This window comes from Cryptomeria japonica, chromosome 5 (assembly GCF_030272615.1).
Source record: "Cryptomeria japonica chromosome 5, Sugi_1.0, whole genome shotgun sequence".
Lineage (NCBI taxonomy): Eukaryota > Viridiplantae > Streptophyta > Pinopsida > Cupressales > Cupressaceae > Cryptomeria > Cryptomeria japonica.
This window is the reverse complement of record NC_081409.1, coordinates 640,374,323-640,397,674: the sequence shown is the minus strand read 5'-3', so window position 1 is coordinate 640,397,674 and position 23,352 is coordinate 640,374,323. Positions and strand designations below refer to the sequence as shown.

The following is a 23,352-nucleotide window of genomic DNA, read 5'->3' as shown; positions in this document are numbered from 1 at the left end:
GGCCCATCTAACTTACTATAAATAGGAAGTATCCCAAAAACACCTCAGAATCGCCTATAACTAAAACTGCCTAGGCCAAATATCATCGAGAACCCTTAAAAGTACTGGTTACCCTATGAGACCATGGAGAAATAGGCTAACAACAACATCATACAACGCGTGCTAGAAAAGGGGACATTACATAATGTTGATTCATGAGATAGGTGATTTTAAGCATACTGTTCAATCTATGAAATTGTGGATTCTTACTCTGTGAGACAATTTCATATTCAACTCTGTTGTTCATGGGACATCAAATCAGGAGCATGACAACCTAGAATTTAATGTCTTATCTTTGAGATGTGACAGCCTCTTTTTTGCTTCAGAGACCCAGGTTTTGAGAGTTTTGGGACCAGGATAGCTCCCATTAACCTTCAAATCAATACATTTGTTCTACTTCTTCTGGGTAAAATGAATTTTGAGCAGACATCTATCCTCAAGTAACAGCCATTTTCTATCCTTACATATGAAAGAGAGCTTGATGAAAGATCTTTGGAATGGAAGTGCAAACACAGAAGAAAGGTCTCTCAATCTGTCATTTGAGTTTCAAGTGGTATTGCTGCTCTAAATGAATCAAGAGGTTAAGCAAAGGAGACTATTACATCCTCTATAGGAGCAATGCAACCCCACTACTTAGAACAGCTCATTATTGAGGTCATACCTTTGTTCAAGTTCTGAGTACAATGCAAGGAAACCACAAAGCTTGTGGCAATTGGCAATCCATTCATCTATTGATTTCTTTGGATGTAAGGAGAGGTCAGTAGTACTGATGCTTATATGATTTGCAACAAAATATTGCTCTTTCAAAAAACACTCATGGTTGATAGCTTTTGAATTATGATATTGCAAAGAAGAATAGGAAAAAGAAAAACCAATGGCCAATAATTGCATGTATAGGCTAAGTCACCGCGTTCGAATTTGAATTCGAGTTCAAAAACCATAAAATTCAGATAAAATTCTGCAAAGGCAAAAAATTCGGAAAAAAATTCAACATTAAATTTTTTTTAAATATAAGTAATATATCTAATAAATTATCAAAATAGTTTCAGATTGCAAAATAGATTTGAAAGCATTATAAAGTATAAACAAATTAAAAATAAATTAAAATAATAGTAAATTAAATATACTAAATATTAATTTTTTAATGAAAATTTAATATAAATTAAAATTATAAAATGAAAAATAAATCTAACTCTATTTAATATTAATAGCTAAAACTAAAAATATATTAAAATAACATTAATCTTGGTTGAAAATAAAAACTTTTACATTCACATTTCAATAATAATAAAGTAGTTTTTGGTAGAACATCTTATCTTACTACGAAAAAACAAAAATCCAATGGCAGCAATGCACTGTGAGTGTGAAGGAAAAGCAGGGGCTCACACGTCACGGGAATAGTGGCGGCCGAGCTTGCTGTATGAATTTCTCGCTAATTTTTCCAAATATTATTAATTTTTTATAGATTCGCCGAATTCCGACCCTGAAGCTGCAAATTCGGCGAATGCGGTGACTAAATTAATATAAACTTGTAGTGTTCAAATTGTAAAAATATAATTCGTTAAAAATTTCATTCATAAATATGAAATTAATTTAAAGAAACTATATTAGTTAAATTATTAGGACTGCATTTCATAAATCTCAAAATATGAATCATCCTATGAGCCATAAGGAAAAGCTCATGGCCAAGATGACTGATCAATATATTTTAGTCTTATTATCATGTAGACTTTTTGGCAAAAATATATCTTTTTGGCCTGATGGGTTTGGCACCCAGTTTTGCTGCAGAAGCAGTCATTGTAAAATAGCCTGCCTTGAATTAGTAATAAATAATCTTTTCCGAAATTTGATATTTTCTGTTTTTTCCCAGAATCATGATGTCTCAATATTTTTTTATCTTTTTTCTATTATTGAAGGAGAGAAGATTTGCAGTCTCAACACCCATTCTCCTAGCCCAAAAACAAAAGTCGAAAGATCATGATGCCCAATATAACATACAATCTATATGTTATAGAGGCACAAAACTCCACAAACCTGGCCATAATTTAAGACACCTGCTGATGGGCTAAGCTCAACTGTACCAAAAGGCTGGAGTTCTCCTTCATAAAATTCTCCATCTTTTCTACATTTCATGATGTACATATAATCAGTTTGTCGGAGCCCAAAGCCAAGTGCATCCCAATCAATGTCAGCCAGCTCTTCAACTTCCCTGTATGCATATGCATGAGTAAATATATTTGAAAGGTGCAACTGTAAATATAATTCCAAAACAGATTACACTCCGAAACAAAGTTAACCTAAAGCTTCAGCAATTGCAAGAATTATTGTCATGACTTCTGTCAGAGTATTTTGAAATTATGATTATTCTAGATACCACAGACCATTTACCACAATTGGAAAACATCACTCACTTTGTTATATCCCAACTTTAAATCATTTACATGCTCCACAAACAACCCATTTTGTCTATTAGAATTAATATTTCCATAAATATTAGAATAATACTCTATGGTCTCATGAAGGGGGCTGTTAAGAAAATACTGGATTTTTTTAAAAGCAGTTGGTCCCATGAATTTTAGAAGAGAAAATAATGCTAAAAAGTTGAAGAAAGAATATTTAGGAAATTGGTGGCTCCATTATTTGTTTTAAAGCTGCAATAAAGAACTCCAATATAATGCATATAGTTGTACTGTTGAAATTGCATACCTGCTGCAACTTCCACACTGTATGTTGCACTTGCACTCACCTTAGTGCCAACTTCTGCAAAATGTTTTAGACTGCGTTCAGCCAATTGCATCAACCTTACAGTCAATTTAAAAGAAGCCAAATTGAGTTAAACCTGTGATTTTACCAATCTTGCAATCTTTCAGATGTTTCTCTCATCCTTTCCCACACTTCACCAGCAATTCCAAAATTCTTATATTAAATATTCTCGCACAACTGCACTGACCCCCCCCTCCAGAAAAAGGGTCATGGCAATATTCTGACTATCCAAGAAATTTGTCTGTTAGTTGTGATTTAATATCATGAGTCCCCAGGGTATTTTCTCATTGATTCTCTGCTTGGCACCATTTCCTTTCATTGCCCAAAGGGTTTGTTAGGGGCTAGGAAGGAGGCCTAACCCCGCCTTACTACTCTCACGAGCTGGGAAGGGGACCTAACCCCTCCTTGCTACTCATATGCCACTTAGAGCCAGAAAGAGGACCTAGCCCCACCTTTCTGCTACCATGAACTGGTAAAGGGGGCCAACCCCACCTTGCTACTCATAAGCAACTTAGAGCCAGGAGGAGGGCCTAACCCACCTTTCTGGTCCCATGAGCTGGGTAGGGGGCCTAACCTCGCCTTGCTGCTGTTAGCCACTTAGAGCCAGAAAGAGGGCCTAACCCCACCTTTCTGCTCCCATGAGTCTGGCTGGATCTAGAATTTTGGTTATTCATGTTTTCGATGGCTTGCATGAGAAGTTGGGCCGTTCTCTGATTTTGGTTCATGAGAGCTTAAGTGGTTTGCTCCATGTAGGTCCTCAATTCATTGCCCATTTGTTCGCTCATTGTGTTGTTGGGTGCAAGTTTCTTCCTTTCTCTTTCCAAGGCCCCTTGAACCCTTTGGCTAAGTTGCATCAATTATTCTCTGTCCCTCAGCCTGGCAGGAACGGTGCTCTGATACCAATTGTAATGTCCCCTTCTGGGATTATCCTAGAATTTGCCCCCAAAGATAACTAACAAATGCTAATTTTTGTTTTGTATGATAAATGTGGGTATGATTTGCTATGTGCCTGATCTCAGTTTGCTCTTATTGCTCAATGCTGTCTTTGATTGGTATCGATATTCTCTTCAATTGTTTGTTGAAGAAGTTTTCTAATCTGCCTTGCTTCCGTGATAAAATTTGCTTGCAATTGAACCTACTCTGCTCTGCATAATATTCCTTTCTTTCTGCCTTTTCCCTTCCCGCACTTATCTTCTATTTATATCATCACATATCTTCTAAATGGGATGACTTATCAAAGGGAGGCAACTCTTCAAAGCGGGTCAGCCAAACTTCAATTAATATATTTATTTCATAAAGCAATGTGTTGGCCAGCATGATATGGTTGGCCAGCAAGGCAAGGTTGACTTAAAAACAATATATTTATTTTTCTTGACAACAACACTAGGTCGGCTTAAAATATACTCCTTGGTCGGCTCTTCTAATTAGTTGTTATTATAAACTTTTTTGTATTGTAGAATATTTGAACTCAGCACCATCTAGGTACCTACAACATGGACTTTACCATTATTTTAAAGTTAATACTAGTCAGCCCCCCTTGAATAATCATTGACAATATTTACTACTGTATTTTTGAGTCGGACCCTGCATTTATTAATAGCCTAGGTTTGATTATTTAAGGCTGCATTTGTTTATTAATTTTTGCTACCCCTAGTTTGGTGGAGCATGACAAAAGGTAGATCTTCCTATCCACCCGCGAGAAGGAGTGACTTGGAAGGAACCTAAGATAGGGTGCGTGAAGGTTAATTTTGACGGGGCCTCTAGGGGCAACCCTGGCCCGAGTGGTGCAAGGTGTGTGGCAAGAGATCGTTCTCGTAAGATCCTTAGCGAGAAATCATAATAATTGGGTGAATCGACAAACAATATAGCTGACTTTCAGGCTACCCTATCAAGATTAAAATGTGGGCTAAAAGTAAAGGGAACCTGACTACATTTGGAAGGAGACTGTCTAATAATAGTGAATGTTATCCGCCAAAATTTAACTCTTAACTAGAAATTGAGAAGATGGTTAAAGCCAATTCGAGAGTTAATAGATAAGTTAGCAGAATTCAAAATATCCCATGTGTATCGCGAAGGCAACATGTTGGCAGATGGGTAAATTTTGTTGCCAAGTCAGATCTTCCTCACCGGTTGACTGACATTTCTCAGCTCGAATAAGGCCGACTTTGATGAGATAGGGAGGTAATGATCATAATACATGATCCTAGCATTCAAACATGCAAACTAGTCCAGAGGACATTTTCAGGTTGTAAATTGTACTGCAGCATTAAAATCTGCATCAAGAAAATCATTTCAGGGATCGCCTGGGCATATTTGGTAGACATAAGGATTGGTTGAGCATTGGGGGATGGTGATTTGTTGGGCGATTCTCTGGCCAGCACATCGATAAAGGATTATATTTGGCTTGTTAAAAGTGTGGTGTAGTTTGAAAGATTAATGATAATTGGATCACCCTCATATCCAGGGTGAATTGATTCGATGGGTGAGTTAACAAATAAGTTGGTAGAATTCAGAATATCCCATGTGTATCGCGAAGGCAACATGTTGGCAGATGAGTTAGCAAAAAAGGCAGATGGGTCAATTTTGTTGCCAAGTCAGATCTTCCTCACCGGTTGGTTGACATTTCTCAGCTCAAAGAAGGCCGACTTTGATGAGATAGGGAGGTAATGATCATAATATATGATCCTAGCATTCAAACATGCAAACTAGTCTTGAGGGCATTTTCAGGTTGTAAATTGTACCGCAGCATTTATATCTGCATCAAGCAAGTCATTTCAGGGATCATCTGGGCATATTTGGTAGACATAAGCATTGGTCGATCATTGGGACATGGTGATGTGTTGGGCAATTCTCTGGCCAACACATCGATAAAGGATTAAATTTGGCTTGTTAAAAGTGTGGCGTAGTTTGAAAGATTAATGATAGTTGCATCGCCCTCATATCCAAGGTGAATTGATTCAATGGGAGGCACTGGGTATGATTAAGAGAATGCATATTCACAGGAAAGTGGTGAGTACAAGAATATTTGACATATCAAGGAGCTCTATTTATACGCACTATTCGGTAAGCTAAGTGTTGGGAGGTGTTTGGTAGACATGGACATGCCATTAAGACTGGTCAATAGAAAGAGGCAGATGTCATTCCTTGGCAAAGTAACTGAGAAGCGTTTGAAGTGTGTATTTAAGTCAAATCATGGAATGGTGATTCATGTGGTAAAGATGATACTTGGAAAGGAATTCCTGAGAACATATCACAGAGAATACTAGAAGTGGGTGAGTTGAAGGATGTGACGAAATCTTTGTGCCGAAAACTGGTAAGGAAATCTTAACTGGGTGAGCCTAAAGATTATCTGGAGAATGTTGACTTAGACAATAGGATTTTGCTTCTTAAAGACTACTACGTTGTTCAGCGTCATGGTAGAGAAATTGACAAGTTTCCCCCTAGCAGCCTTGCAGATCCCTCTCTTCTCCCACGGAGGATGGAAGCAATGAAGCACAATACCATGTTTCTCAAGAAGATGTTAATCATGGCTTCTAATGGTGGAGAGGGATGGATACAAAATTAATTGGTGAGCAATGGTGAGGAGGATGAAGTTTTTGGGATGGATATCAAAGAAGAAAGTGTGGACTCTGGGAAGGTTTTACTAGAAGAAGCTAAAGTTGCAACACATGTGGATTGTGGACCAGAGTGCCCTGTGAAAACCAAGGTGGCAATCACGAAGCACAGCCAGATGGACAAGTGTCCTCTGATGCTTGATCTGTCTTGATCTTCCTTTGTGATGTTATAGTATTATGTCAATTATTACTGGATAGATAGTATTGTAGTATTGTGGGCTGGTAGTTTATGTGGGTCTCCATTTTGTGTCAAGGAGACATTTTGGAGGATGATTTAGTATTCAGCTATTGGATAGTTATTTGGATAGGATGGTTATAGATGGTGGTTTCTGGGTAGATAGCCATCGTTAGAGGCTGATTTTCTATTGAACAATGTAATACTCCTTTTTTATATTAATATATGGGTGCAGCCCCTATCTGCTATTAGTCGATCAAAAAAAAAATAGACATCACCAATCAAAAGGTGGATCATCACCATGTCCATCAAAGTTATGTCTATTGCATTGTTGTAAGATTTGGATTTTTTATATTCTGCCTTACACCAAGGTGTAAGCCTTGCTACCAAGTATCAGGCCTGTGTGCCAAGTTGTAATGAATCAGCCCACAAGAATAATCAATAAGCAGAATCTTTGAGATTGGCTACCAATGTGTTCATCTTGATTTCTGTGTATGTGTTTTGAGTTAAGGTGCTTAGTTTGACAGTCCTTTATTGATCTCCTGGACGTTTCCCTGCATCACAAAGTATACACGGCTCCATTTTTGGATTATTTCATGCTTGATGAATTTTTATCTAGATGTTTTCTTGAATGATTTCTGGATAGTTCTTTTATAGAATATTTGGTTAAGGAATTGCATGTTAGTATATTGAGAGGTGATATCAGTCATATAATACAATAACATCAGCACAGTGGTATTAATTATCATCCTTTATTAAAAGAGATGTTACTGGACTTGTCAAAGGTAAAGGATATATTGAGTAGCAAGGGAAAGGAGCCACAAGACAAGGTTAGAAACTCAATCAAAAATGCCAAATAGAACATGGACCATCATCTCTCTGGATTTTAAATTGGCTAATCAAAATGGAATGGAAATTTAATTATGTTCCTCTTGTTGTCAACAAATATTCTAATATTGCAGATTCCCTACCATGTAAGACAACAGCTAACATAACTAAAGCTGTAGAATTATTTTTCAGAGAAAGTGTGAGGTTATATACATTGCCAAAGAGATCTCCTTCTAATAGAGATACAAAGTTCTCAACTGATTTTGAAAGACATTAAAAGAGTTCTGGAGACATTGCAGTTGAGTTCAGCTTGACTTCCACAGATTGGGGTCAGGAAGAAATTGTCTACATGGTCTTGGATACTTAGTTGAGACATTTACATATAAGAACTTCTTGAAAACAAGTGAAATCACAATTAGTTCCAAAATGTGTACGGAATGAACCCCAAATGTGTATTAGCTGTAGTGAAGTTGCCAGCTGGATTGGTGATTCTGGAGAGGGATTTGCAGAGCAGTTGCATATATAGGTCAGAAGACAAACTGCACATAGTAGTCCTAAATATTAGAAGGATGTAGATGTTTCAAGGAAAGTAGAAAATTTTGAATTTGGGGTTCTTGCAATGACATTTTTGACAAAGAAGAGATTTCCCAAAAGAAATTATAAAAAGTTGAAATACAAGAAAATAGATTAGGGTAGAATTTTGACAAAATATGGTAATAATGCTTACTAGTTCAGATTACGAGATGGGATTGATTTATCAACAGTTGGAAAACTTAGACTCAGCAGACCCAAAATTGAGACTCAGCAAAGACTCCACAACTTCAAAAAATTGCTCAAATTTATTTAAAAAATCTTTCTTTTTTGGCAAAATTCAATGACAAAGTATATCCAATGAATCAGTAAATGAGTACAAAAGCGTTTTCTATTAGAACCTCTCTAAAATATTGTAATATGCAATTTATGAATTATGATGATGATTTTCAAAGTAAATCATCATAAATTCATAGTAGTTTCCAACTAACTCTTGTATCAGGATTCCGCATGATGATGCAATTTTGTACTCAATTTTGCACTCTGTTGTAGCTCCTCACTTGACATTGAAGGCTATGTTTGTGCCTTTGACCCAACAAAATCAGTGACCTCCTCTAATTGTCTACCTTTCTTTTGCAAAGTTGAAGGTTGTATCGTATTTTATAGTAATAATGGCATTTGAATATTTGATACTGATAGTATGATAGTTCATCATTGATCAATGATATAATGATAGTGATGAAGATAATTGTCTAAGTTTTCGATTCTAGTCTCCACTCCCAAATTCTCTCATTGTTATCAATTTTTCTTATACGAAAAGGGATCCAAATAACTAGTGGGAGTCTCGGAGTGGAGACTCCAATGGGGTTGAGGGATAGTGTCCCTCATGGGGGTCAAGGCGCAACACCCCCAATAGGGCTGAGTGGCAACGCCCCTTGTGGGGGTTTGGGCGCAACACCCCCAACAAAGTCAAGGGGCAGCGCCCCTCATGGGGATCTGGGGGAAACACCCACAGTTGGGTCAAGATTTAGTGTCCCTCACGAGATCTAGGGCGGCCCAAATGAAGGCCTTTGAAACCACACAAAACTTCATGTCACATACCATTTCCAAAAAATGGTATTTGGCACAATTTTAGGTATTTGGCACATTGTTATTTATAAAAATGTTTTTGAAAAATAACTATTTTATTTGTTTGGGCAGGGACTTGCCAAGTTATTTCGAAAAACTCGGCAAAATCCCTATGAGTTTTTTGGCAAGTTCCTTGCCTGCCAAAAAAATCTGGCAAGTACTTGCCAAATCAGCCAACTATGGATATATAGAAAATGTTGCTGATCAATATTTCCAAGGTAAATATGATGCAGCAAAGATCAAAAATATAGTAAAAGATCTGGTGGAATGGCAGGTTTAATTGCCCAAAAGCATAACCCAGGAATCCGATCCAAAGAGGTTAAAATGTGAACTGAACTGGACCCCCTTCCTTTCTCTGAATCGGTCCCTAGGGTTGGTGTGTTGGGTTGGCCGGCCGCTAACAACTATATAGTTTGGGGGGCCGGTTCCGAACCTCGACTTTCGAGACCCTTTCGATACCTACTCTACTATATGGTCAAGCCGGGGGGGAGGAATGACAATTCAAATGCCTAACTTTCTTGTTTAACCGGAAGGTGTGCCCCCAAACTGGCACTGGTTGAATGAGCCAATCAATATTGCTCCGTTCGCTTCGCCCCTATGGTCTATATGATTTTGGGTCTATGAGTATAGAATCTTGGAAGGTGTTTGGCCCAACAGAGCTTTTTTTCCCCCCCACCCGGCCCTTTATGAAATCACGGGGTGGTTCATCGGGATTTTAGGGAGCATGTTACTAAATGATACGGCATTTCATTTTTACCAAGTTGATCTCACAAAGGAGCGCCATCACCCGCCCATCCTCCCTTCTATTTCTCGATCTCGCCCATCCATCCGTTGGAACTCAATCTCCTCCAGCCACCTAATCACCGCGCGGTGGGAGCTACTTCCTTCCGGATTGTTAACTTCTTCGACGACTGCCGAGAGAATGCAGGCACGCCCGCAGCCTTGAGCGATATATAAGAGAAAATAAAAAAATCATTATATAGGAAGATAAGTATAAAACTTAAAGAAAAATAATATTTGATAGAGTGGAATAGCTGTTAGATTTCAAAGAATGAATTTAGAAAATATTAATAAGAAATGTCGGTTGCAGATATTAGGTGACTCGAGTTTTTTCAAAGCAGTATAATTCAAGACCATAACATGAGTAGGAAACATCACCCAATTTGTTGTCTCTAAATGTAAATCTGCATAGAGATTAATAATTCATGCACATACCACCTAATTAATCTCATTTTGCATGTAAGAGAATAATTATACTCCTCTAATAGCTTCAGTTTTCACGTGGAGAAACCCAAAACTATCTCTACTAATTGACAACAAATGTTACAATTGCCTCAATTTGCCCCTTTGCCCAGGCGGTATCTCCTCAACAGTCTATGTTTGCAGGGGGTTCTATAAAATGTGTTAATGTGTGATTAGAAATGTTGGAGAATGAGTGGGGTAGAAAATATCTGAAAGAAAAAGCTCCTCTGTGAGCATTGAGAGGTTGCATTTTTGGGAAAAATATTTTTATTTTATGCTGCATGCTCAAGATTTCCCCTTTCCACAATTACAACTAGTTTTTCCTTTTTCCTGGTGCAACCTAATTCAACCTTCCTGCATGCCCATTCCTTGTAGATCTTGTGATGAATTTGACTGAGTTCCACAACCAATCTATGTACAACAATGGTGTTCTATCACAAGCAAGAGCTATCTATAAAATATAAATGCACTGTATTTTCCTCATCATAAGTAAACTTCAATAAAAGAGACCATGAATTACACTTGTATATTAAAACATTATACTAATTACATTTCAAGATTTAAGTCCCTTTTCTATTCAATTTGACCATGATGCTAATTTGAAACTTAAAGCCCAACTTCCCCCAATGGTAATTCATAAAAGATTAGTGCATGCAAATACAAATCATCAAAAGCTTTAGCTACCAATGATCAAATCCAGGGTCTGTATATTGTGTTTCTCGTTATATAAAATCTGTACAGATTTGAAGAAATAAATGATGTGTGTGAATAATAACAAGGAGAATTAACCAATTACAGTTGTTGATGTACATCAGTATAGTAAGACTCACCGAGAAGTGCTTGCAGCTACAGCTTCAGCTTGTGTATGTAGTGCTCCAGACTGCAGGCATTAAAAAGTTCAAAGAATAGTCATTTCAAAATCAATTTGCTAGCACCACAAGGATATTTGGTTCTCCACATGTTCTTCAAAAAAGCAGAAACAAATTTTGAAATTGTTGCCTAGTATTATCTAAAACCATAGCTTATATTCACTAAAAAAAAATTGGTTCCTTGCTAGATTGTCCTTGAGAAAATTGCATCATGCGTCTCCATTATTCTTTTGCTAAAACTACCTACTGTTTAGGAATGCAAGATCTGGAAAATCTGTTGCCTAAACTGCGAATTCCCAAACAGGCTGAAAATATGACATAAATTTCAAAGATCAAATTTACGTATATGTCTTCCAACCCATGGGGAAATCTCCATTCAGTTCTAATCATAATCCGACACCCAGAAGGTTAACAAAAATAAATGCCAGTATATCATTTATTTACCAGACTCTTTCTTCTTGTATTATCTCTCTTCAATTCAAACACGAAAAGACACTACCGACAGCACATTAATACATTTTCTAACCCATTGAAGTGCATCATTTTTTTTATCCCAAGTTTTACAAATCTTTAAAAAAATAAGTGAACTCTTCCACTTCGATGCAGAATTCTAATATTAACTTTAGTGCCACGGAAATATTTCATCTTTTTTATCCCAAATTTTACAAATCTTAATAAAAAGTTATCTCTTCCACTTTGATGCAGAATTCTAATATTAACTTTAGTGCGACGGAGTGAAAATGATGAGTATTAACAATTGCCCAACCTTTCCACCTCCACTTGGCCAGTAGATCTACCATTGTATTTATTGTTCTTAGATATACTGCCATGAGATATCTGAATTTTCATTTTCTATCTTAATATTTTGAATGATTGTTGTTTGCAGTTATTGCACTGCTCCTTTTATTGCTTCAATATTCAGCATTGAGTTGTCTTCCATCAACCATTTTCCTTCCCTTGTACAATTCCTTTTAAGAGAGCCGATGCTTTAGGTTTATTATTAATCTTCAGTTCCATGTGGTCTGAAAATATTAACAGAAGTTATATCATCATCTCAGACATGACTCCCTCTCATCTGTCTCCTACTAAATTTGGATTTCCATTCATAGCTCAGTCAAAATTGAGCTTAACCAAATCAACAGTAAGTTACTCCAGCACATATTTAGGGTTTTTCATCATACAGCAAAACCCTTATCACATATTTCAGAACTTCTATCTTTCTTCCACATCTTGTTCACATGGATTATATACTCTAGGTTTCCAAATCTATCTTTCCCTCGATTTTAACATTAAAGCCTCTGCCTTCTGCAAATTCTCCACATTGAATTAAATTATGCCTTTATAATTCTAGAGCTCGTTTCTTACATATACTCCAACTTATAAAATCTTGAAATTATTGCCTAGGTGCCCTTGAAATTTTCATTCGAAATCCTTCATGACAAAACGAATGTCCACTACCTTACCGATTCTAGGCCACCATATCCAACTTCTATTTCACTAGAGAATCTTCTCGAGATCTCCCATGTCTATCTTACAAATGTAGAAACATATTATCCCTATCTTCTAAACAGCTCTTGCATAAAAGGCATCTCACAAGAGAATTTCAAATTGCTTGATCCACACGGTCTTCGTTGAGAATCACCTTCCTGCTACATGTTTTCAAAAGAAGTCTTCACCTTTTTAATTGAAATGTCTACCTATGTGCCAATGTCCCATAGAAACATATCACTACCTCTCATTTGGAGTAGGTAATCTCTCAAAATGTTGTCCAAAACTCTAATTGTATTTCTATAAAAACGATGGGCCAGTCAAAACAATTTTTTTTCCCCGAAGTATGACAACACCTCTAATTGTATTTCTAAAAAAAATTAAAACGATGGGCCAGTCAAAACAATATTTTTTCCCGAAATATGACAACACCTCCTGGACAGTTCGCAGTATGTTTATATTCTATTGCAGTCTTGGACAGCATTCAACTCTTTGTATTGCATTTTTTCAATTTCCAAAAAAAAAGCCATTCCTACCCAAGCCATTTCTACATTAACATTAAGATTGGCAAACCTTACTCTATCAAACATCACCCCAAAACAAAGTCTTGTCACACCTTTGGGCGTTCCATCCTAGATTGATCAAATTCATTTCCACAAGCAAATGCATGCCTAAGAACCATAAAGTGTACATTGTAAAGTGATTATCCCTTCAGATTTTTCACTATCCAAAAACATCCATCTAACTACCTTGATTCAAAGCCTTTCATTTTTCTTAGTATATTATGCATGCCACCTTTGCATCTAGAGCTAAGATGGATCTAAAAATAATTTTAAAAAAAATTGGGGTTTGTATGTAATATTTCTTTTATTCTATAAAGAGATTTTTGATCATGTGGTAGTTTGAGATAGTTTTATCATATATGTTAGAATTTCTTGTATATATATTTTAATTAAATGAAATTTTATAGTTTTCTTCATATTAAAAATATTTTTTATTTAGTATATCACTTATTTTCAATATTCTTTCATTCTTCTCTTCATCACAAACATTCTTCAACATTTGTTATTATTTTTTCTTACTTGAATCATATGTCCTCTCTTTTTTGTGTGAGGGGTAGGCAACAAAGAGACAACGTTATTAAAAGAAAATTTAATATAAGCTACAACAAAGGAATTTTCAAATAGTCATAGTTATTAGGAAAGATAGAAGGAAAACCCAACGAGATTTTCCATTGTGCCAACAACCCTGAGAAACAAAAAAGTATGTGATCCAGCCAATATTCATCATCCCTAAGGGTTGCACGCCAATAAAGTTAAGTTTTATCATTATGAAAAAGTTGGGATTGTTTTAATTTATTTGGAGGCAAAGGTCCCGATTCAATGATATTCCAATTGCATTACCATCAGAATCCCATTTATCCAAGCAATACATGTCAATGTTCCATTTCCTAGGAATATGTATAAAGGAAATAGAATCAAAATGGAGAGTGAAACAAAATACCTACCAAGCAAGAGAAGCCAACCTCCAAGAGACTCATGCATCTTCCCCTTATTCAAATGGGGAACCAAAATCATAGAATTCATTTATCATTTAACCTTCCTCCAAGCCCGCTTATAATCTTTCTCAAATTCCACAAGAATGGCACGGGCCTCCATTTGATTATTAGTACAACCCACATATGCAATGAAGAAGTGAGCTAAACCATCACTATCTCATCCAAGCCCACTTATCCTGGTAGGACTTGGATTTTCCCATGAGGATCCATCAATATTAATTTTGAAGAAATCAAGACGGAGAGGAGACCACTTACCAACCATGTTACCTTCTTATAAATTTTTAATCTAGAGCTAGACTAGTGCTAAAAAGAATTCAAAGGGGAAAGATCTAGGGGATTTAAAAGAGGAGAATTGGAAGAGGAGATATGTTCTTCAAAGGAGCATTTAGATTCAATGGTTTCCTTGACCAATTTCTTGATCTTCTTCCATACCTATAAAATGGGACTATGAGTCTCAAAGAAGATCTAACAATTCAACTCAAACCAAATCTACCAAAGAATTAATATAGGGTCAAGATCCCAAGCAACAACCAAAAATAATCCAATAAAAGAGGATAACCAATGCTAGCCCAAAATTCAAATAAAGAGATGGGGTGAATGATAAGTTGATTACACTTCTTCCACCAATGCCCCTAAATGCCCTTAGAGATCTATTGAGAAGGGGCACTAAAAGAAAAGGTGAGCAATACTTTCTTCACTAGTACCATAGAAGACACAATTAGGACCTTGAAATACTCTCTTTTTCATATTATCCTAGGTGAGGCATTTGTTCTAACACCATAACTAGATAAATGAGATTAAACTTGACCTAGCTAAATTTATTCCAAACTTCTTTTCCCTAAGGAAACTATCTACTCACACATTTCTTATGTTTTAAATATTGATAACCAAGAGAAACCAAATATATGTCCCCTCTAAGAAGTGATAAATTCGACAAGCTAAAATGGAAGAAAGAGTAGCCCAGATCAAATATTTCCCCTCTTATTGGAGTATTTCCACTAAAAAAATTAGGATCTCCCCAAACAAATGGAGTTCTTAAAATCTACAAATTTTAACCATCCCACACCCTAAAAGATTTCACTCAAGGGTCAAAAGTGGGAAAAAGAAGAGAGAATTGGGGGATGAAGATCCCAAGAATCATTTGAAAAGAGATCTTAATCATATTTCTTGATTATCTAAAATAGACCTCTCTTAACAATGGAAGCCCCCTTCATAATAGTGTCCCAAGTTATAGAACCTTTCCCAACCATTTGGGGAATATTCTACTCAAGGACTCCTAGATATTTGAAATTAAGGATCCTCCCCCAAGGTTTCTTTGGTTGTTTGCACCATCTATAGTATGTTTTGGCAACTAAATCCTAGAAGTTGAATTCAAGTTTCCTAAGCCTAGGTTTATCATACCTCTTACGTCTACATACTTGCTCCTAGTTGACTAAACTCCACTTTCAGACTCCAAATTCCTTACACATAAGAATTCCCTAGAAAGAATATCAAAATCCTAAGAAAACTCTTATGGGCCAAAATAACTAAAAATCTATAAATAAGTAGAGCCTACAAAAGAGATTTTAAAAATGTCAATCCACCAACAAAAGATAAGCATGGGTAACAACACAATGACAAACCCTCATGTGAAATTTGTATAGTATTCTCTTCTATTAATCATGTTTTAGATTTCCAGTAGATAAAAGGATCCCTAAATAATTGTAAGAAAGATTCCCTATTCTAAAGTAAAAGATCTAACCAATCCTTTGTTGGATAAAGCACAAGAGTATCAAAGAAGAAAATGTTAGATTTATCTTCATTAATTGTTTGATATTAAGAAGAGAAATAAATATCCAAGGTTTTCTTAAATTTGATCACCTCACTAACTTGTGCATCCCCCATCAAATTTGTGTCATCGACAAATTGAAGGTAGGATTCAAGGTCTTAAGTCCAAGACCAACCTTCAATAAGTCTATTAGCCCTTTGGTGTTTGATTAATATACCCATACCTTCTACCATTAAAAGTAAAAGTTATGGAGAAAGGGGTCCTCCTTGCCAAAGTCCTCTAATGCAAAGATGAAGGGATAAGGAATACCATTAATAAGAACCAAGAAGGAAAAAGAAGCCACACAACTCATAACACATTCAATCAACCTCAAGAAAAAGCTAAAATAAAATAGCACATTCTTGAGTCCAAGGATCACCTAACTCTATCATAGGCTTTGGAACATAGAATGAATATCTTTAGTGACAACAATAATACCATCTAGAATTTAAAATCATTTTAACAAACCCTCCTGGCTTAGATGAAATGAGAAAGGCTAGTAACATCTACAACTGCTTACCAATAAGTTTGGCAATTATCTTATAAGAAACATTGCAAATGGTTGTGCGATGAAATAAATCAATTAGCCCCCTCTTTTTTGGAAGTCATATATCCTCTTATCAACATTAAGTTGATGGAAAATATGTTTTTGCATCAATAAAATAATTATATTAAGTTTCTTATTTACAAAAAGTATGTGTTACATTATTTATACATAGATATCACCATCTTAAACACCCCCCAAGACTAGGGGGGACGAGGTTGAATTACTCTTGAATAAAAACTTAAAATTTTATGGCACAACTTAATTTCAGCTTTAAACCCTTAATCTAATCAACAACAAAAAGAGATAAAGAAATGAACACATACACACAAGAGAACACTAGATTTACGTTGAAAACCCAAGAAGGTAAAAACCACAATAAGAGTCAACTCACGGTATATGAAATCAGATATTACAATATTTGTTTTAGGGCTCACTGCCCAAGGAAGTTCATTTCTCTCGTAAGGATTTGCAGGATGAGGTTCACTACATCAAGGAAAGATGCAAAGGACTTGCTAAGAAGACTCACTATCTTTGAGGAAGGTACATGAAAATATGAGTTATAATGAACAAGCCTTCAACATCACTACATCCATCAATCTCCCTGAAATGTAGCTTATCTTGGCTCACTACCTCAAGTAACCATTTGGCAATTATGCTCTGATACTTTCACCACAAACTTATTGCTTCACTTTTGCATCATCCATATTCCACACCAATCCACACACTTTGTAATTGATTTGATCTTCTCACAATCTTCTAAATATACCATCTTCAAGACCTCAAAACATCAATTGAGTTATCAAAAACAGGGGACAAGAAATGATCCCACTAAGTCGGCCACAAAACATAATTGTGGTAAAAGCAATCCAATCCAAGAGATAGAGAGGACCTATCCCATCTTTCAATGTTGTCCCAAACATCACACACATTGACACACATCCTCCCAAGTTAGCAATAGGGTAACATGTAGATAAAACTATGTAGGACATAACCAATTGACCCAAAACACATCTTCCAAATGAAATTACTCAATGCAAATACCCACAAGGCATGTTAGGACCCAAAAACAACACAATACAATCTTTAATGTTGGCACCGACCCCCAAAAGCATAGTGAAACCAAAAGAACAAGCCTTGTCAACCAGATAACTACAAATTACCCTATAAATCAACTCCAGACTCAATGCAACACCAAATAGACCAACCAACATCATACAAACCACATAGAGAATATTCTTAGACCATCCACCAACACTTTAGATGCATCTTTCATACTATCAACCCAAGACAACATGACAAAACCAATCCGATACAAAGTTCTTCATTACCTAAATACCAAAAAACATAATCGTGAGATAAGAAGTTGACAACCAAACTTATGGAGCACTTCATCACTTAAAATTTGAACTCAAATAATGCATAAACATTATAAGCAAGTCCTCCAAGCCGTAACAATAGAAACATCAATGATGAGCATTCTTTAGACCAGTTCTAATAAACCACCAAACTACCAATAAACTACATTCACCAAAAACAACAACTACAACAATAGGAACCTAAAAAAGATAGGGGTGCAACATCCACAAAGAATAGACATTTTATCCAAAATTGTAAGACCACATCCGCGAATGTTGAGAAATGGGAAATATCCTTCTAGACTGACTTCAACACACTTACAAACATTTACACACTTCATCAATCTGCAATGACAAAACATTATTGTAGAACCAATTTCCCACCTAGAAGCAACAAGAGAAACATCACAACAACTTGTAGCAAGTACAAGACCATGACCATCATCAACAACATATCCATTTTATTATCATGCTTCTAATCCTCATCTCAATACTTCTAATCATGGACTTAATTCTTCTAATCCTTTTCTAAATAAGATATCATCATGATGACTTGTCTGTCATCCAACATGAACATTAACACCTTTCTTAAATCCTTGTTGAAGTAAGTACTTGTCCAACCTTGCATACCAAGCCCTGGGAGCTTGCTTGATACCATACAAATCCTTTTTGAGTCTAAATACCAAGTCCAAATCCTCTGATAACAAAAAACCATCAAGTTTCTCTATGTAGACTTCTTCCTCTAGATCACCATTCAAGAAAGCTAACTTGACATCCATCCAATATACCTTAAAATTATTGTAAGCTACAATGACAAGAAATATCCCGATAGCCTTCAAACTTGGTACCAGAGAAGATATCTCCTCAAAATCCACTTGTGAATATCCTTTGCAAACTAGCCTTGCCTTGTTCCTTGTTACTTCTCCTTCCTCATTTAGCTTGTTTCAGAACACCCACTTTGTTCCTACGACATTATTATCTACAAGTATAGGGACTAATTCCCATGTTTGATTCTTCTCAATCTGATTAAGCTCTTCTTCCATTGCTTTCAACCATCCTCCATCCTTGCTAGCATCAACAAAGTTCTTGGCTTCTACCTTTAAAAGTAGAAAAATGTTCACTTGCACTTGCAAGTCTTCTCCTAGTCTACACACATTCATTCTTATTACCAATAATTTGATCTTCTGAATGGTTCTTCTTAACGTACTATTCTAGAGTTTTAGGGGCTTTCTCTATTATTTGGTCTTTATCTTCTTTCTCTTCTTATTGTTCTTCAATGTAGAGAGCTTCTTCTATTCTACAGTCCTCATGTTTTTGTGTAATCAAATCCTAATCTTCATCTACCTTGACATTTGTGCTTTCAACCATCTTCTTGAATCCCTTATTGTAACATTTGTAGGCCTTTCTTCTTGTAAAGTAGCCAAGAAAGATCCCTTCATCACTTCATGAATCAAATTTCCAAGTTCTTCTTCATCTCTTCTGATGTAACATTTGCTGCCAAAGTTCTTGGTGAGTGAAGGATTCTTTTGGCCTCAAATCTATAAAGATGTATGGAAGTAAGTGCAATAGTGCAGGACCTATCAAGTAGCTATGGGGGTTAGTCAAAATGTACTAGACTGTATCAACCTCTTCTAATTCCAAAAAAGACCTTGGGAGGATATCAATATGGAATTTGTGTTAGGATTGCCAAGGACTGAGGGGACATGACTCCATATTTATGGTGGTGGTTGATTCTCTAAAATGACGCACTTCATTCCTTGTAAGAAAACTCGTGATGTGATTCATATTGCCGACTTATTCTTCTGAGTAGTGGTGAGGTTGCACAAAGTACCAAAATGTATTGTTTCAAACCAAGACACCAAGTTTACCAGATACTTTTGGAGAACACTATGGAAGATGTAGACATACCTAAAGTTTAGCTCAACACTTCACCAACAAACCGATGGATAGACCGAGGCAATGAATAGAAGCTTAGAAAACTTGCTTAAATGCTTAATAGAAGATAAAACTAGGAACTAGAACTTGATCTCGGCATAGGTAGAGTTTGCCTTCAACAATTCAGTAAACCAGAGCATTGTAAGAATCCATAAGATAAGAAGAGTGTAGAGGTAGGGGAGTTTTTTGAATACATGAAGAAGGTCCACAAGGAGTTTTTTGAGTTACCAAACTCTAGGACAACCCATGAGATAAGAAGAGTGTGGAGGTAGAGGATTTTTTTTGAATACATGAAGAAGGTCCACAAGGAGGTTAGACAACAAGTGGAGAGCATGAAAGAGCAAGTAGACACCAAGCAAATATAGAAGGAATCTGAAGTTGGAGATGAATTCATGGTGTATCTCCGGAAGGAGATATTTCTGGTAAACACATACATTAAGTTGAGGATTAAGAAGTTTGGACCTTGCAGAATCATCCGAAAGTTTGGTTCCAAAAATGCCTACGAAGTAGAGTTACTGGATGGTGTGGACAATTTACCAATCTTCAACATTGCAAATCTCTACCAGTTTCAGGGAACACAATAGGAAGAAATAGGAGAATTGCCATAGCAACAACTACCACAATCACCGTGCCAGAACAAATTGAACAGATCCTAGATAGCTAAATTAGTTGCAATGCCTGGAATAAGGAGTACAAGGAATATATGGCCAAATGAAAGAACAAACTAGTGGAGGATGCGGACAGGATCTCAGGGAAGGAACTGAAGTAGTTTGGGGCAACCTGGCAACATGCAAGGCGCACTTTACAAATAACCTCGAGGGTCTAATGTAAAAGTGTCGTGGAAGAACTCAGATCAAACTTAATGACGAAGGCATGCAGATCCTTTTTGTGCCTTGTGGAGCTAATGGAGTATGTCACGTCCAGTGGATATGGGGCCGAGAAACATTCAAATAGGTCTTCACCTATCCACACATGGATTTAGACCCTCTTTTAGCTTCCAGGGGTCTGTACACGTGTTACACCGTTTATAAGACCAGGGAGGCCGACATAGATCACTTCCACTAATTGGATCTCATATTTAAACACAGGAGATCATTAGAAATAGCTAGGGAATAGCTAGGGAGTAGTAGTTAGGGAAATATAATACGGAAGACTTATGTTTGTTCTTTCTCTTGTAATAAGTCCATTGCGACCAATATATCTACATGTGAGGCCAATGGGCCAAATGTAAGGAGTGTGTGAGGATGTAATTATTTTGTATTCAGATTATCAGTTGTATTTAGTTCTTGTTGTGTTCTTATGTATGTTTTCGGTTGCAAGGTTGGATAGTCCATTTTGAACCCCCTAACTTTGCAGAAAAAGTACCTCTTTATCAATGAACTATCTATAATTTTGTACTAGATCTGTGTTATCAAAGGACATTTTCATGGACTTGGGATAAATTTGTAGTCATAGATATGTACTAAGATTGAGATTCATCGTAACAATCAATGATGTTTTGCCTCACAATTTTACCATGATGGTATCTATTATGCTCCTCCTAAATATATAAGGACTTGGTAATATTTAAAAGTACCTTAAGAGCTATCAATTAGTCATAGGGAGATAATTATGGTGTTTAATCGTGATTTAAATGCATGATTTTTTTGTCAAATTCATTGAAAACCATATTTCATGATAGCGCTTCACATGGACTCCATCTAATTGATGCTCAAAAGGGTGAAGCATTGGGACTTAATGTGAGGTTATCGACCCTAATATTATTCTAACTCAAGCATACTTAACCATAAAGTTTCCCCAAGACCAATCCTACTTAGGTACATTTGAGTTAAAGTAGTACATGGAGAAATTAGAAAAACATCATTCCAATTGTTCAAAAGAAAAGTATCAAGTGCTTAGGAAAGGAAGCATAAAGAACCATCATTACTAGGCATGATTTTTCCACACTCCATGAAGAACTGTATGATTGGAAATATATACATAGTTAAAACCAAACCAATCATACAAGAGCCATCATCCTAATTCTTCAAAATGGATTCATATGAAATATTACTTGTGAAATATGGGTCAATGACTTTGAATAAATAAAATACATACTTGAATCTTGATAAAAATAATAATTTGACACTATAAAAAATGCAGCCTATATGACAGAAGGAAACACATTCTCCTAGATCAACCCCACACACAAATTATAAAAAATAAAAAAATAATAGATAAGTGCTTAACTATGTTGTTTCTTTACTCATTTTATCGCACCAACCAAAAAAGTGTTTATATTGATTACGTCAATGCTCTAAAATGCTTGATTAGGAGATAAACACTCAATGATTAAAATAAATATATTGAACATCTCTAAATACTAGCAATAACATCAAATTGCACCAAACATATATCTAGTTAGACAATAGGGTGAAGGAGGTTAGTCAACCAAATTTTAATTTTAAATATTAAAATATAAAGAGATAAATTATCGACAAAAAATTATTAAATAAGATAATGATAAAATATAAGTGACAAATGACTAATCGATAAATATAATAAATGAATAGATATAATAAATGTATAAATATTTATATGTCTAACAAAAAGAACTAAACTATATATATGAATAAAAAGATTAAAAAATAAATCCAACTACACATCAAATCATACCTTGTTATCATTATTTACATACTCAAACTAAGTAAATTTAAAAATAAATCTAATTTCACATCAAATCGTACCTTTTTATCACTATTTACATAGAGAAACTAAATTAAAATAAAGAATATATATAGACAAATAATTGGACCACTCGAAATATTTTATCAAGGAATCTACTGTCTAATCATCGGCGACTATGAAATTTAAACTTGCTCCAAACAACATGTCACGTCCCCAAGCTCGAGCATTTTGTCCGCTACAATATTTAAATATTTCAGCTCTCCTCATCTATCATACATCAGTTTTTCTCTCCACTAAAATTATTTGGAACATTTCAAGAGCAATAATTATTCATTTTTGTTCATGAGTCTCTAATTATTTTTTTATGGAGAGGACTAGAGGTTGAGCCTTTTTAAAGTATAGTAGAATTCTAGATAGACGCCATGGAATTTAATTATTAGGGTTTAAAAAGGGAAAATTAAGGAATTCTTTTTGTAAATTAAGAAAAAATATTATTTTGTGGGATTATAGAGTTTTATAATATGATTATGTAAATTTTTAAAATTAAATGTAAATTATTATTTATACAATTGAATTTAATATTTTATATATTATTAAATATTAATATTATAAAAAAATTGTTCTATGTTATGAATAGACCATCATAAAACTAATAAGTTTTTACACATATTTTGTCAAAATTTATTTTATTTTATTTTTTAAAATTTGTAATGTTTTATATTATTTTATAATGAGTGATTTTTATTTTTTTTTGAATAAAGGGGTAAATACTTTATTGAAAATCAGACACAAGAATTACAAAGAGA

The 23,352-nt window shown here is 35.4% G+C and overlaps 1 protein-coding gene across 8 annotated transcripts in view; it reads right to left on the bottom strand.

Moving 5' to 3' along the window:
- Positions 1 to 23,352, bottom strand: part of LOC131039019 (branched-chain amino acid aminotransferase 2, chloroplastic) — a 156,583-nt gene that overhangs the window by 109,597 nt on the left and 23,634 nt on the right. For 3 of the 8 annotated variants that reach the window (XM_057971653.2, XM_057971654.2, XM_059221556.1), the window contains 2 exons: positions 11,151 to 11,200; positions 2,074 to 2,248 (listed from right to left, as the gene is read on the bottom strand). The exons of 1 other annotated variant lie outside the window; for it this stretch is intronic. In XM_057971653.2, coding sequence (XP_057827636.2) covers positions 2,074 to 2,248; positions 11,151 to 11,200 — 225 coding nt within the window. 4 more of the 8 variants (XM_059221559.1, XM_059221558.1, XM_057971656.2 and 1 more) reach the window with 4 other exon arrangements.